Source organism: Dendrobium catenatum, unplaced genomic scaffold (assembly GCF_001605985.2).
Source record: "Dendrobium catenatum unplaced genomic scaffold, ASM160598v2 original_scaffold_86292, whole genome shotgun sequence".
Classification (NCBI taxonomy): Eukaryota; Viridiplantae; Streptophyta; class Magnoliopsida; order Asparagales; family Orchidaceae; genus Dendrobium; species Dendrobium catenatum.
Window position 1 is genome coordinate 1,400 of NW_021404733.1, and position 15,012 is coordinate 16,411.

The following is a 15,012-nucleotide window of genomic DNA, read 5'->3' on the forward strand; positions in this document are numbered from 1 at the left end:
GGAGTGATTTTAATGAACGACCAATATTGATCCTCTTGATTGTGGACTGTTTACTGAACATTTGAATATCTTAATTATATTATAATTGGGCGATCTTTGGCTCGTTTTATTCGTCTCGTCATGCCGCTCGTTTAGACTATAAGCATGTCATTTTGAAAATCGTTTGGTCATCCAATTTATAGTTTGAACTTTCCAAAGGAGCTTTAGTCTTCAATTTGGCCCCATTTGAACTTAGATTGAGTTGAATTTTTTGACGTCGGGTTCGTCTTTTGAGACATTCAGTTCAACTATAAGTTTGCTGAGATCGTAGTTTATATGGTTCAGATTTAATTTTTGAAGTTTCTAAGTTGATTTTGCCTTGAGATTCGCACCCGATGATTAATTTTTCAGGATATATCAGTTATATTCAACATAACAAAAAAAGAATAATAATCAGAATATTCGTATAAATCCTCCACTATTAATCGCAAAACAAAACAATTGTCTCTCTCTCCCCTCCTTCCTCACCTCCATTAATCCATAACCCTTCGAGGAAAACAGAATATCTGACGTGGCAAACCCTGGCCCCACACCTCACCTTTGACCCCACAAATCATCGAATATGCTCTCCTCAGATTCTCTTTCTCCTCCCACTCCCCCTATTTAAACTTCTGACCTCTCACAAAAATAAAAAATGTAAATCAAAGCTTCTTCATTTCCCAGCAGAGGAATCCAAAAATCAAACCTTTTTCTGGCTCTCTGATCTTTCGCCGCGATTCAGGTCAGGAGAAGAGGGAAAGAAGAAGATAAAACCAATGGCGAAGGAACAACTCCAGGTTCTCTCCGCCCTCGACGCGGCCAAAACGCAATGGTACCATTTCACCGCCATCGTCGTCGCCGGCATGGGCTTCTTCACCGACGCCTATGACCTGTTTTGCATCTCCCTCGTAACCAAACTCCTCGGCCGCATCTATTACCACGTCGATGGATCCCTTACCCCAGGCTCTCTTCCTCCGCACATCTCTGCCTCCGTCAATGGCGTTGCCTTCTGTGGGACTCTCTCCGGCCAACTGTTCTTTGGTTGGCTAGGAGATAGGCTTGGCCGGAAGAAAGTATATGGGATGACTCTGTTGCTTATGGTTATTTGTTCTATTGGATCTGGATTGTCGTTTGGTCATAAGTCGAGTTCTGTTATTGCGACTCTCTGTTTCTTCCGGTTCTGGCTTGGCTTTGGAATCGGCGGCGATTACCCTCTTTCCGCCACCATCATGTCGGAGTACGCGAATAAGAAGACTCGCGGCGCTTTTATTGCAGCCGTGTTTGCGATGCAGGTAATGATTTTAAACGACACGAAAACGAACTGTTAGCTTTGTTTTTTCTTATGTCCGTTCGTTCATATTTTTGGATTTCAAGTATTTATATATTTATCTATGTTATTTCTTAATGTTTTAATTATACCTTTATATGTAATAATATAAGTATTTTTTAAAAATATATAATACGTGAAATTAAATCACCATTAAATTATGAATTTATTGAGTTTATAAAACAATATTTATATAAATATGTGAGGTTTTAAAGTTTTATTTAAAATTATGTAAATAAGTAAATATTATTGTAAGAAAACCGAATTATATAAATATCTTTTTTAGGTATTTATATATTTAATACATAAATTTTAATATTTCTATAATATTTTTGATCTCTATCTCTCTCTAAGCAATATTTTTTGTGTAATTTAAATATTTAATTTATATTAAAAATTGTACATTTAAATATTGAATATATAAAGAAATAAATAATGTGTTATGTGTTGAATCAGAGAGCAGCGTGACAACCAGAACAGAGAAGGAAAAATGAAAACTAATCTTATTCCATATAGAATGAATAGGTACAGTATTTATAGAACATAAAAGAACTGAAGAGCGAAATAACGACTATATGACGTGGCTTTCGGTTATACAAGAAAGTGTCTTTCTTGTATATCTTACATGCCCCCTCAAACTAATGGTTGTGGCTCAGCAATTAGTTTGTTACATAAAAATTTAAAGCGCCTAATCGGTAGAGGTTTGGTGAATACGTCCGCGATTTGATCGTTGGTGCTTATGTGATGTACTGAGATATGGTTGGAGCGGATGCAGTCCCGTATAAAATGGCAATCGACATCAATATGTTTGGTTCTGGCATGGTAGACGGGATTATTGGCGAGTGCGATGGCGGACGTGTTGTCGCAGTAAATTGTTGTAGGACTTGTCTGCGGAAGGTGAAAATCCTCTAGGAGACGGCGGATCCAGATGACTTCGGAGGCTTAGGATGCTAGTGCACGGTATTCAGCTTCTGTAGACGAGCGTGCCACTGCTGATTGCTTCTTGGCTTGCCATGAAATGAGAGATTTACCCAAAAAATTGCAATACCCCGAAACTGATTTCCGATCATGAGTACTATTGGCCCAGTCGCCGTCCGCATATCCGTGTAAAGTTAAGTCGTCTTTATATAGTGGTATACCGGTTGTTGTGGATCCTTGTATATATCGAAGCAGCCTTTTTAGATCATCGAAATGGCTGTTGAGAGGAGCATGCATGTGTTGACTTAATTTGTGTACAGCAAATTGGATGTCGGGTCGGGTGAGGGTGAGGTATTGGAGTGAGCCGATTAGTTGACGATAGAGATGTGGATTAGGAAACTCGGGGCTGCAGTCAGAAGAGTTTCCAGTTCTGCAGGTTAATGGAGTGGCCACTGGTTTGGAGTTGTGCATGCCGGCTTTCTCCAGGATTCTTGTAGCATATTGTTGTTGATGTAGAAGCACACCGTATGAAGTGTTGGTTGTTTGGATGCCGAGAAAGTTAGCCAGAGATCCCAGGTTCCGCATTTGGAATTGTTCGTGGAGGCTTGCGAGGAGTCGTTTGATCTCCGGTTTGGAGTTGCCGGTGAGCAGTATATCGTCGACATAGATTAGAATGTAAAGTTGATTTGGTCCCGATTTGTACGTAAAAAGAGAAGGGTCAGCATTGCTAATATTGAAACCGAAATTTTGAAGATGATGAGATAGTGTTGCGTACCATTCGCGTGGTGATTGTTTGAGACCGTATAGGGTCTTGTTTAGTTTGCACACAAATGTTGGGTGGACGACGTCTTGAAATCCAGGTGGTTGTTGCATGAAGACTGTCTTGGAGAGTTTGCCGTGCAGGAATGCGTTTGAGACGTCGAGTTGATGGATATCCCAGTTGAACTGGAGAGCAATGAGGATGAAGACACGAACGGTAGGAATCTTGGCTACGGGGCTGAATGTTTCCGTGTAATCGATGCCGTGCTATTGGTTGAAGCCCTTAGCGACTAGCCGAGCTTTATACCTTGCAATCGTGCCGTCTGAGTTTAGTTTTGTGCGGAATGTCCATTTGCAACCGAGGACATTTTGAGCTGGTTTTGGAGGTACAAGATCCCATGTTCCTTGAACTTGCAGGGCTTGGAATTCTTGCGACATGGCTGCACGCCAGTGCTCGCTTTTGCTGGCTTGAATATACGTGGTGGGTTCGGCTTCGTGAATAATATGAGAAAGATCAAATATTTTCTTAGGTTTTGAGTGCCCTGTTTTGGATCGAGTGGCCATGTGATGTGGATTATGATGTGGGTTGGGGATTGTAGTGTTGATGACAACGTTGGGAGGTATTGGAGATTGTTGTTGGCTGACAGAAATATCGTGAGAATGGGTGTTGGAATGTTGCGGTGGTGGGACATAAAGCTGAGGCGGTAATGTGTTCCGAATTTCTTTAGTTGTGGTATTGAGGATGGCAGTCGGAAGATTGGTAGTAGGAACTAGGAGAAGTGGGGGAATAGGATTATGGTGACTGTTGGTAGAGGAATTTGGCTTGGTGAGATGCTTGAAAGGAAATTTCTGTTCGTTAAAAACAACATGGCGCGAGGTGTAAACCTTATTATTTTTGGGATCAAGGCAGCGATATCCCTTTTGAAATGGAGCATAGCCGATAAAAATGCACGGATAAGATAACGGGGACAATTTGTTGCTAGAATATGGCTTGAGCCAAGGGTAGCATAATGAGCCGAAGACTTTCAGATTGCTGTAGTTAGGAGGTTTTTGATATAACAGCTCATGCGGAGATTTGTTGTGCGTGTTAGGAGATGGAAGACAGTTGATTAGGTAGACAGCGGTAAGCAAGGTATCTACCCAGAGGTAGGTAGGAAGAGAGGCGTCTATGAGTAAGGTACGAGTAGTCTCGGTGATGTGCCGATGTTTGCGTTCGGCCACACCGTTTTGAGCGGGAGTATACGGGCATGTGAATTGATGGAGTATACCTTGTGACTTGAGATACGTCTTGAATTTGCTATTGATGAATTTGCCTCCTCCGTCGGTGCGTAGCTTGCGGATGTGAGTTTGAAATTGGCGTTCTACCATTTGCTGAAATTCGAGGAACTTGTAGAAGACATCCGACTTCTGCATTAAGGGGTAAATCCAAGTATATCTAGAAAAATCATCAATAAAACTGACATAGTACCGATACCCATAATTAGATATAGTTTGGGATGGACCCCAGACATCGGAATGAACTAATATCGGATGTTTGGGCTGGTAGACGATGGCTTTTGCCCATCCTACAAGAATTACAATTTTCAGAAAAAGAAGTTTTGCAGATATTAGGAAATTGTTTCTCTATATGTGCTAGAGTAGCAGCCGAGGGATGTCTGAGTCGTCTGTGCCAAAGATCGGGAACAGTTTGGACGGAGATGAGCGCTAGCTGAGACAAGGCGGCAATCTTGTTCTTGGCTGGACGGAGGGGGTACAGCCCGTTAATACACGGACCCGTGAGAAGAATGTTGTTGTTCATCCGGTCCTTGATGACGTACCCATGCGAAGAAAAAGTAATGTTGGAAGCATTGTCGGTGGTTAGTTGATGTACCGATAATAAATTGAAAGAAAGGTTGGGAACAAGATTCAGACGGGATAGATGAAGATTACCTTGAGGAGTTGGTAGCAAACCTTTGCCCGTGTTATGGATTGGAAGTTGCTGGCCATTTCCAATTGTTACTTGATTGGAGCCCATGTATGGTTGAGAGTGTTGAAGTTGTGAGGGGTCTGATGTTAGGTGAGACGATGCCCCGCTGTCAAGATACCACTCTGTCGGTGTAGAGGGAACGGGTGATGTAAACAGAGTAGTGTTTGGTTGCTCAGTATTGTATTGGTCGTCATGCCGATACCAACATTTGACGGCTGAGTGTACATTTTTACCGCATATTTGACATGTGATGGCGGTTCTTGGTTGCCGAGGTCCTCTGTTAGTGGTAGAAGAGGGACGATTTGAAGCGTAATTTCGACCGCGAGATTGGTTGGATCTTCCTCGACCTCGACCGCGTGGAGCAGCAAGTGCGGTGGAATTACCTGTAATTTGGAGCGATTGAAGCTCACGGGAAGTTTCATGCGCGAGATTTAGTTCCTCGCTACAGAGGAGAGTGTAGAGGTCGTCAAGCGAGAGCGGTTGAAGATTGGTTCGAATGGATGTTTTGAAGGATTGGTAGGTGGAGGGCAGTCCGTCTAAGGTGTAGTGGATTATTTCTTCGGAGTTAATGGGCTCCGGCGGCGACGAGTGAATCAACCTTTGTCTTGATTTCAAGAAGATACTATGCCATGGTTTTGTCTTTCATTGTGAGATAATGAAGTTCATGTTTGAGCTGAATGATTTTGGAGCGGGTGCTTGATTGAAGTCGCCGATCAAGAATCGACCAAATTTCATGGCAATGTTCGACGGAGAGAACGTAAGGAAGAATTGTCGGGGAGATGACGGAGTACAATGCCGCGGCGAGGTTCTGATCAATCAAGATCCAGTTGGTGTATTCCGGGTTCGGAATTGATTGACCGGTAACGGAATTGGTGTTTTCTGGCGGGATGGACGATGAACCGTCCAAGAACTCGTGATAACCATTTGCCCGGAAGAGTTTGAGAACTTGTGAACGCCATAGGGGGTGGTTATCGGCGGTGAGCGGTTGTGCTATAATGTTCTTGACATTCCCCATCAAGAATTTAAGATAGGTGGGAAACGTCGGACTGGTTTGTCCCCGATCAGCGTTGGTGGGCGGAGTGGGATTTGAGGTGGCTGTTGATGTTTCCATGCTGGAGAAAATTCCAGCGGGCAGAGGAGGGAGGGAAGAACGTGATCGGACGAGGAGAGGGAGAAGAGTCATTGCTCTGATACCATGTTGAATCAGAGAGCAGCGTGACAACCAGAACAGAGAAGGAAAAATGAAAACTAATCTTATTCCATATAGAATGAATAGGTACAGTATTTATAGAACATAAAAGAGCTGAAGAGCGAAATAACGGCTATATGACATGGCTTTCGGTTATACAAGAAAGTGTCTTTCTTGTATATCTTGTATAATATTTTTGATCTCTATCTCTCTCTAAGCAATATTTTTTGTGTAATTTAAATATTTAATTTATATTAAAAATTGTACATTTAAATAATGAATATATAAAGAAATAAATAATGTGTTATGCATGCAAATCACCCTGAAAGAGATTGATGAACGTGGATCAAAATGACAGGGCTTTGGCATTCTGGCCGGCGGCATGGTCGCCATCATCATCTCCGCCGTATTCAAGAGCCGATTCCCCGCTCCGGCATACGCGGTCGATCCCGCCGGTTCCACCGTCCCTGAAGCCGACTATGTCTGGCGAATAATTCTCATGGTCGGCGCTCTCCCAGCCGCTCTTACATACTACTGGCGGATGAAGATGCCAGAAACCGCTCGCTACACCGCCCTGGTCGCCAAAAACGCAAAACAAGCAGCTTCCGACATGTCCAAAGTCCTCCAAGTCGAAATCCAAGCAGAACAGGCCAAAATCGAACGTTTCGCCGCCGATAAAAATCACACCTTTGGCCTCTTCTCCAAACACTTCCTTCGCCGCCATGGCCTCCATCTCCTCGGAACCACCACCACTTGGTTCCTCCTCGACATCGCTTTCTACAGCCAAAACCTTTTCCAAAAAGACATCTTTAGCGCGATAGGATGGATTCCGAAAGGCTTCACCATGAACGCGCTTGAAGAGGTGTTCAAGATCGCCAGAGCTCAGACTCTGATCGCGCTGTGCGGAACGGTTCCTGGGTACTGGTTCACCGTCGCACTTATTGATGTGATCGGCCGGTTTGGGATTCAGTTGCTTGGGTTCTTGATGATGACTGTATTTATGCTCGGACTTGCGATTCCTTACAGTCATTGGACGACGCCTGGGAATCACATTGGGTTTATTGTGATGTACGCATTCACCTTCTTCTTCGCAAACTTTGGGCCGAACAGTACGACCTTTATTGTGCCGGCGGAGATATTTCCAGCAAGGTTGAGGTCGACATGCCACGGAATATCGGCGGCGGCAGGGAAACTGGGGGCGATAATCGGGTCGTTTGGGTTTTTGTATCTCGCACAGAATCCGAATCCGAAGTTGGCTGATCATGGATATCCGGCGGGTATTGGAGTGAGGAATTCGTTGTTTATTCTTGCTGGATGTAATGTGATCGGCTTTTTGTGTACTTTTATGGTGCCGGAATCGAAGGGGAGGTCGCTGGAAGAGATTTCAGGCGAAGCAGAGGAGGATGGGGAGAAGGTTTGAGATTTTTTTTTAATAATTTATCCTAAATGATTTTATATGCTGTTTCTCTTTCTACATCTGAATTTAAATGAATTCAATCATTCATATGTAAAATTGTGGTTTTTATTTTAGTTTCAGATTAATTTGGATTAATCTTTTTCTTTATGTATAAATTTGATTGTTTTGAATTAAATTTCCATGTACTTTTGATTAGTTTTACCATAATTAAAGAGCCAAAAATAATATTTATCATATCAAATAAATAAAAATATTATGAAATTGGCACTCATACATGAGTGTGCCATATAAGTTTGATGATAATAATTTTAAAAAATATTGTGAAGATCGTCAGTTTCAATTTTATCTGTTGTTGATGCTCAAAAAAACATATTGTTACCCTTTAGCGGCTTATTATTTTGTAAGCAATGAAATTAGTCATTTTATTGATAATTTTTGGGGACATTTAGGCAAATTAAAAAAAAGTCACACCCTTATCACATATGCAAGACTCGAATCCAAGATCTCTTGATTGGTACCCACCCAAAGCTCCTAACCAACAACCAAAATGAGTTGCATTTTTAGTAATATTCAGATAATCAGATCATTTTTTTTCCATCCATTCAATATACACTACAGGAAAAACAGCTCTTACCGGCGGCCATAACCGGCGGTTTATAGGCCGCCGGTTTTACCGACGGTTTGGGCGGCGGTTTAGCCGCCGGCGTTTAACGGCGGCTTACCGGTGCCTATCCCTCATTGTGCCGCCGGTACTAACGGCGGTTATATAACCGTCAACCGCCGGTATTATTACCCAAACCGCCGAAAATAACCGCCGGATTTGGCTGTTTTTCCTGTAGTGATAGATTTTGCACACTAAAATGGTAGTGATTGGAATGCTTGAAGTAATTGTTGAAAATTAAGGCTTCGCTAAGGACGGCTTTCTTACTGCTTCTTAAAGCAGTTTTTTAATACAAAATTAAGATTTTTATATTATAAAGTTGTTTTAAGAAGTAGTGAGAAAGCTGTCCCAAACGAAGCTTAAGTTGAAAGATGAGTTGTCTAATTTATCCTCATGTGAACAATGTTAATTAATAAAGAACACAGAACAAGCCTTTCAAGAAGTTTTTTTTAATGATTTTTCACCTTTCTACCAAGCTTTGAACTTGAATTTTCAGTAAAAAAAAAAAGGTAAATCATTCATCTCTTTCTTGAGAGATTGGTCCTTCAGCAAGTTCCATCTATGGCTTCCTCTCATGTCAAGCTTGAGCTTCGGAATAAATGGATGATCAGAGCTCGAGCTTAAGCTTGAGTTCATGCCAAGTTTTTGGCCACTAGCCAAGCTCGAGTTTTCTATTACTTGAGCTCTGCTCAAGTCAAAGAGAGTATTGCTAAGAATCCCATACGGCCCTTGTAAAACCTAAGTTAAAAGATGAAATGACCAATTTACTACCAAATCTTTTTAATGAAGAAAGAAGAATCCTTTCAAGAAGTCTTTTTTTAATGATTTTTTACCTTTAGGCTTAGGTTTTAACTTGAATTTTCAACCAAGAAAATGAAGTAAATCATTCATTTTTCTTTAAGAAAAGTGATCTTAATGGTTTTTAAAATGATTTTAATCTTCAGGAAAATCTTCTACTATCGCCAGACTTTTTGGAAATGCACCGGTAAAAGCGGCGGGCAGATCGGCGGATATTTCGTCGGCAGTTTATAGCAGAATCTTCGACGTATTTAATTGCCCCCAACAGGTCGAACCCCGCCAGAAGACACTGCCCCCTTGAATCCCCGACATATATGTCTTATAAATTTGTCCCCCTGAAAATTAGGGCTGGTTCCGCCCCTGATCACTCTGAATATATATAAACAAATATAATAATTTAGATACCATAATATAATATTTATGAGCGTTTTGTAAGAGGCAATTTTTAGCCAGATGGAATATTCATATGCCTCCTGCCTGTTCTGGCTATTGATTTCCGGTTATAATACTGAGCTGCCAATGAAATAAATTTTTATAATTTCAGCTGAAATGAATTTGAAATATTATTAGAATAGCTTTTTAGCTTAGAAAACGCATCTAATTTGGCTTTGCTTTTTTTTTTTTTTTGGGACTTTGAACCCATTCAGAAAAATTCATACACATTATATATACAAATTTTGAATATAAAATTATTAATTATTAATCAAAACTTTTAATCAACAATTCAAAATGAGTTAAGTTACTTTGTTTTGTCTATGTTTTGTCTTTCTAAAATTTCTAAGCATGAGAGAGTATAGCACAATTAGTAGGGAAAATGCTAAAGCTGGAAGTGTATGGCTCAAATTTTGCACTCATCTTAAGGTAAGATCTAAGGGTTTTAAGGCCATCTGACCTTTTTTTTAATATTTTTATGTATGATTTTTAGCTAATTTAGGCTTCGTTTGAGGCGGCTTTTTATTACTTTTTTAAGCAGCTTTTTAGTACAAAAATTAAAATTTTTGTACTGAAATGCTGCTTTAAGAAGCAGTGAGAAAGCCATCCCAAACGAAGCTTTAGTTTAGTTCTATTCTGCTTTGGCTTCATAATCTTTTTATGATAATTGTTAAATTTGTCTTATTAATGAATAAATAGGTTTTATTTGGGATAGTTTTTGTATTGTTTTATAATATAATTAAAAAAATAAAATAAAAAATTATTTTAAAAAAAATAGTAAAAAAGTTGTCCCAAATAAAATCTTAACCTTACTTTTTAGGTAGCCTATTATAGCGTAATTTTTATATATTTCATGCATTGTCAAATCGTCTATAGGTTTAATGAAATTTAGCATCATCTTATTTTTTATAAATTACTAAAGTCTAAGGTGATGTTTGCTGTATGATTAAAAAATAACTCTATGAAATTGTTTGGAAAAATATCGAATATATTCTTTCAAATGAATGATAGAATATTTACATAAAGTTATAATACTATTTATTTAGAAAGGATATAATCATTTATCCTTTTGTAATTTTTTACATGCATAAAAAATATTTTTTAAAAGATTTGAGTTTCAAAATAGCTCAAAGAACATTAGTTTTTTAATATTATAAATGAATTTTAGTTCAATTTTGACTTATTTTAGATGGATGAATCAAATAGTTAATGTGATTAGTTCTTTCTCTATATCTTTATAAATTATATTTTTGTTAGAAGTTTTAGGCTTCGTTTGGGAATTGGGACGGCTTTTTTACTGCTGCTTAAAGCGTCTTTCTAGTATAAAAATTTTAATTTTTTTACTATAAAGTCATTTTAAGAATCAATAAAAAAGATATCTTAAACGAAGCCTTAGTGTCATATTTAAAAAGCTTAAATTTATTTTAAATTTCAATCGTTGTGGAAAATAATATAAGGTTTTATTTTGGATAATGTTTTTGCTATTTTATAAAGTAATATTTTTTACATATTTTTTTTAAATTAAAATTTTTGTACTAAAAAATATTTTTAAAAACAATAAAAAAAGTTATTCAAATGAAGGGTAAAGCATACGAGGACAAATGAGTACTCTTCTTCGCATGTTTTGTATCATTCTACTTGAACTATAGAGATTTAGATTTCGTTTGGGATGACTTTCTTTTTGCTTATTCTTAAAGCCACTTTCAAGTACAAAAAAAAAATTCGTATTAGAATGCTGATTTAAAAACAATCTAATATATGCACTGACTCATTGGGACAAAGAGATGACCACCCCCAAAATTTTGTATCTTGCACTACTAATAGAAATCAACATCTAAATATGCACACTGGTTTGAAAAAAAACTACAAATTTTTAGTCAAAAAACTTCTCATTACATGCCATAAATGATGTTTTTATAATCATGCATTTCTATGAAAGGTTAATAGCCACTCACTTTCTTTACAGAAAACCCAAACTCTAGGTAGGCAGGAAAATTCCGACAGTGGCAACGTAAATTCCATAAAAACAGACAGAAATTATCCGTAGAAATAACAATCAAATCACCGGCTCATACATATAAATCAGATTTTAAAATTGATATGATGAAGACAGATTCAACAGTTCTGAATAAAGAAAATTAGTTAGTTTTAAGTTTCCATACAACTTTTACTAGTGCGATCAAAGTTGTATGAAGTACCAGCACCTATAGTTACATGAAAAAATTAACAAGCTGATTATAGTTTTCTGTAGGTGTAAAGAGATCTTAATCTGTAATCTTTGATCCAAGTGATTGTTTAATTATTGTTGCGTTCTGGAATATTCGAGGCGGCAGAAAAATATATGGTTTAACGTCTTAACATTGTACGAAGATCCAGCACATAAGCAGATAAGAGAGGGGGTGAAACATCCATAAGAGACACCAGAGTTTTTGTGTGAAAAACCCCTGAAAAGGGGGAAAAAACCACGGGGCCTGGCCCAGTTTGAATGAATTCACTAGTATTTGTAGTCATTACAAATGAGGCTCTTCCTTGGGAGAAGGCCTTGGATTGATGTAGCAAATGTACATCATATAGATTGCATTACATAGTAGGAGTTACATATACATGTTTGTCTGGTCGGAAGGACCGTAGTCGGCAGGAGACCGGGGTCAGAAAGACCGTTGTCTGTTGATGGAGGTCGGAAGGACCATAGTAGGCGACGAAGGCCTGAAGGATCGTAGTCGGTAGGAGACTGGGGTCTGAAAGACCGTTGTAGTAGGGCGGTACTTTGGTAGAACTCTGGACGTCAGGTAGTGGCCTAACAGAAGTCCAGGCCTCAGGTAGTGTTCCGACAAAGCAACGACGTCAGGTGGTAGTCTAGCGGAGGAGAGGGCATTTGGCGAAGGTTAGGGCCTCTAACGAAGGTGAGGGCTTCTGGAGAAGGTGAGGGCCTCAGATGAAGACGTCAGGCCTGAAAGTCGGGCCTTGAGATGGTGGTGCGGCGAAACTCCGACGGTGGTCCGGCGAGGCTCCGGCGATGATCGGCGAGGCTCTGGCGGTGGTCTGGCGAGGCTCCGGAGGTGGTCCGGCGAGGCTCCTGCGGTTATCGGAGTTCGGGTGCTCCCGAAACTAAATTTTTAAAGTTTCCAACTTGATTCTGCATCGAGATTCGTGCCCGATCAAGCTAATTTTGTGATGCCGTATCAATTATAATTAAGTTTTAATGATTTAGTTTCAAGATAAATTATTCTAATGTTGGTAAAACTATTGATATATTATGGCACGTCAGAATTGTCAATATTATGCGCATTTATAATTAAGTTTTAATGTCATAATTATTAATTATATTCTTATAATAGATATAAATTTATAATTCTCCTTAATGTTGGTAAAACTATTCTCATATTTTACAAAAAGTATTTATACATACACGGTTTATGTTTATCATAAAAGGCAGAATATAGAAGTGCCTTTTATTGAAAGCTAATTTAAACATGTTGATGGTTATTCCAATACAATTCTATACTTGATTTAAATTACAAGAGAATTAAACTAATCTATCAATTTTATAATTATTCAACAAAAAACACATAATTCGACATTAAAAAATCATGTAAAATCAAACTACGAATATCTATTAATTTCTAAAACTTATGTTTTTAAATATACAAACAAGTACAATTTAGTCATATGATAATATGGGAGACAATTGGGATATAAGCATATTGCATCAACAAGTATGTAATAGTTATTGTGAAATAAAGATGGAGAGAGAAGACCTATAAATGAAGAAGAAGAGACCAAAGCCATCATCTTTTTTCTTGAATCTTAAATGAGAAGAAGATTCTCTCCTTTCTCCAATACAACAAAATGTGTTTGTATTCCTTCAGTTTTAATACACTGATATGCAAGGAAAATTTAGCAAAATGATAATTTGTTAAGAAAGAATGATGGAAGGTTATCTCAAACATTAGAATAATAAGAAAAAATTAATTTGCAATGAATCATAATCATAATCTCAAACATTAGAATAATAAGATCATTTAAATTTGCAATGAATCATAATCATAAAAGCTAAGTTGCGCAACTTTATATCTAAAGCCAACAAAACAGGATTAGTTGTAGGTATTGTAGTTGGTGTTATGGTGTTGTTGGGACTTGTCATTTTTGCAATAATATTGTGGAGACATAGGCAAGAAAAATTTAGCAAAGATGATACAGGTAACTTCTTTAAGGAATATGAAATTTTATTTGTTTATTTATTTGTGAAAATATGCATGTTTATATTTTCTTTTGAATTTGAGAGTAAGTTAATATATGAAATAATACAGAGTTATTAGAGATATGTCATAAAAAAATTATCTTGATCGGGCACGAATCTCGATGCAAAATCAAGTTGAAAACTTCTGAAATTAAAATTGGGACCATCCGAACTCTGATTTCAGCAAACTTATAGTCGAACTGAGCGTCTCGAGAATATGAACCCAACGACACCAAATCCAACCCAATCCGAGCCCAAACGGGTCCAAATCAAGGGTTAGAAGCATTGTTGGAAGGTTCGAACCAAAATTTGGATTACCAAACGGTTTCCAAATATAACGTGCTTATAATTGAATATAGCGGCTCGGCGAGACGAATCCAACGAGCCCAAGATCACCAAATTCTGACATCAGTAAGACATTCAAATGTCCATCAAACGGTCTATGATCAAGGGATTCAACATCGGCCATCCATCCGACCAGTCCCCCTTTGCCCTTGATCTCTCACCTATTTACGGATCATGCCACTCCAGAAATTTATAAATAGACCTCTCATTTCTCTTGAAAAGGGATCCAAACAAGAAGAGAAGAGAAGAAGGAAGAGAAGGAAGAAGCTCCTCCTCGACCACCGCCGAAGTTTCACCGGACGACTACCTGAGGCCCTTGCCTTCGTCGGACCACCACTTGAGGCCCTCGCCTTCACCAGACCACCACCTGAGGCCCTCACTTTCGTCGGACCACCGCTTACGGCCCTCTCCTTCGTTGGACCACCACCTAAGGGTTTGAACTCCGTCAGACCAACACTTGAGGCCCTAAACTTTATCAGACAATTAACTGACTCCAGAATTCTGCTAAGTCACTGTCGGACTACAAACTGACGCCAGATTTAACATTAGACTTCAACCATACGGTTGACATTTGTAATCTGACCGCTCTCTGGGACAAGTCAGCCCACTGTACTCAACTCAAAATCTAGTGAAATCTTTTCAACTGGGCTAGGCCCCGTGATTTTTCCCCTTTCCAGGCCAGTTTTCCACATAAAAAAATATTGTGTTCTCTGTGTTTGAGTTGGATATCCATGCAACGCTAAGACGTAAAATTATAACTCTATCGTCGCATATATTCTAGCCCGCAACAGTTAAGATTGAATTTCATACCAAATATATCCAGCTATGTTGAATTGAGAGCATCAAATGAGGATTTTAACCAGTCTAATTTTCTCAGAGGAGGCTTTGGGCTTGTATACAAGGTCTGTTTTATCCAAAAATGACAAAATCAATTTTTTATTT

The 15,012-nt window shown here is 38.7% G+C and overlaps 1 protein-coding gene across 1 annotated transcript; it reads left to right on the plus strand.

Moving 5' to 3' along the window:
• Window positions 1-794: 794 nt before the first annotated feature.
• Window positions 795-7,597, plus strand: LOC110108307 (probable inorganic phosphate transporter 1-8). Its single transcript, XM_020838892.2, has 2 exons — window positions 795-1,310; window positions 6,536-7,597. The coding sequence occupies exons 1-2, from the start codon at window positions 795-797 to the stop codon at window positions 7,595-7,597; spliced, it is 1,578 nt and encodes a 525-aa protein (XP_020694551.1).
• Window positions 7,598-15,012: the final 7,415 nt, after the last annotated feature.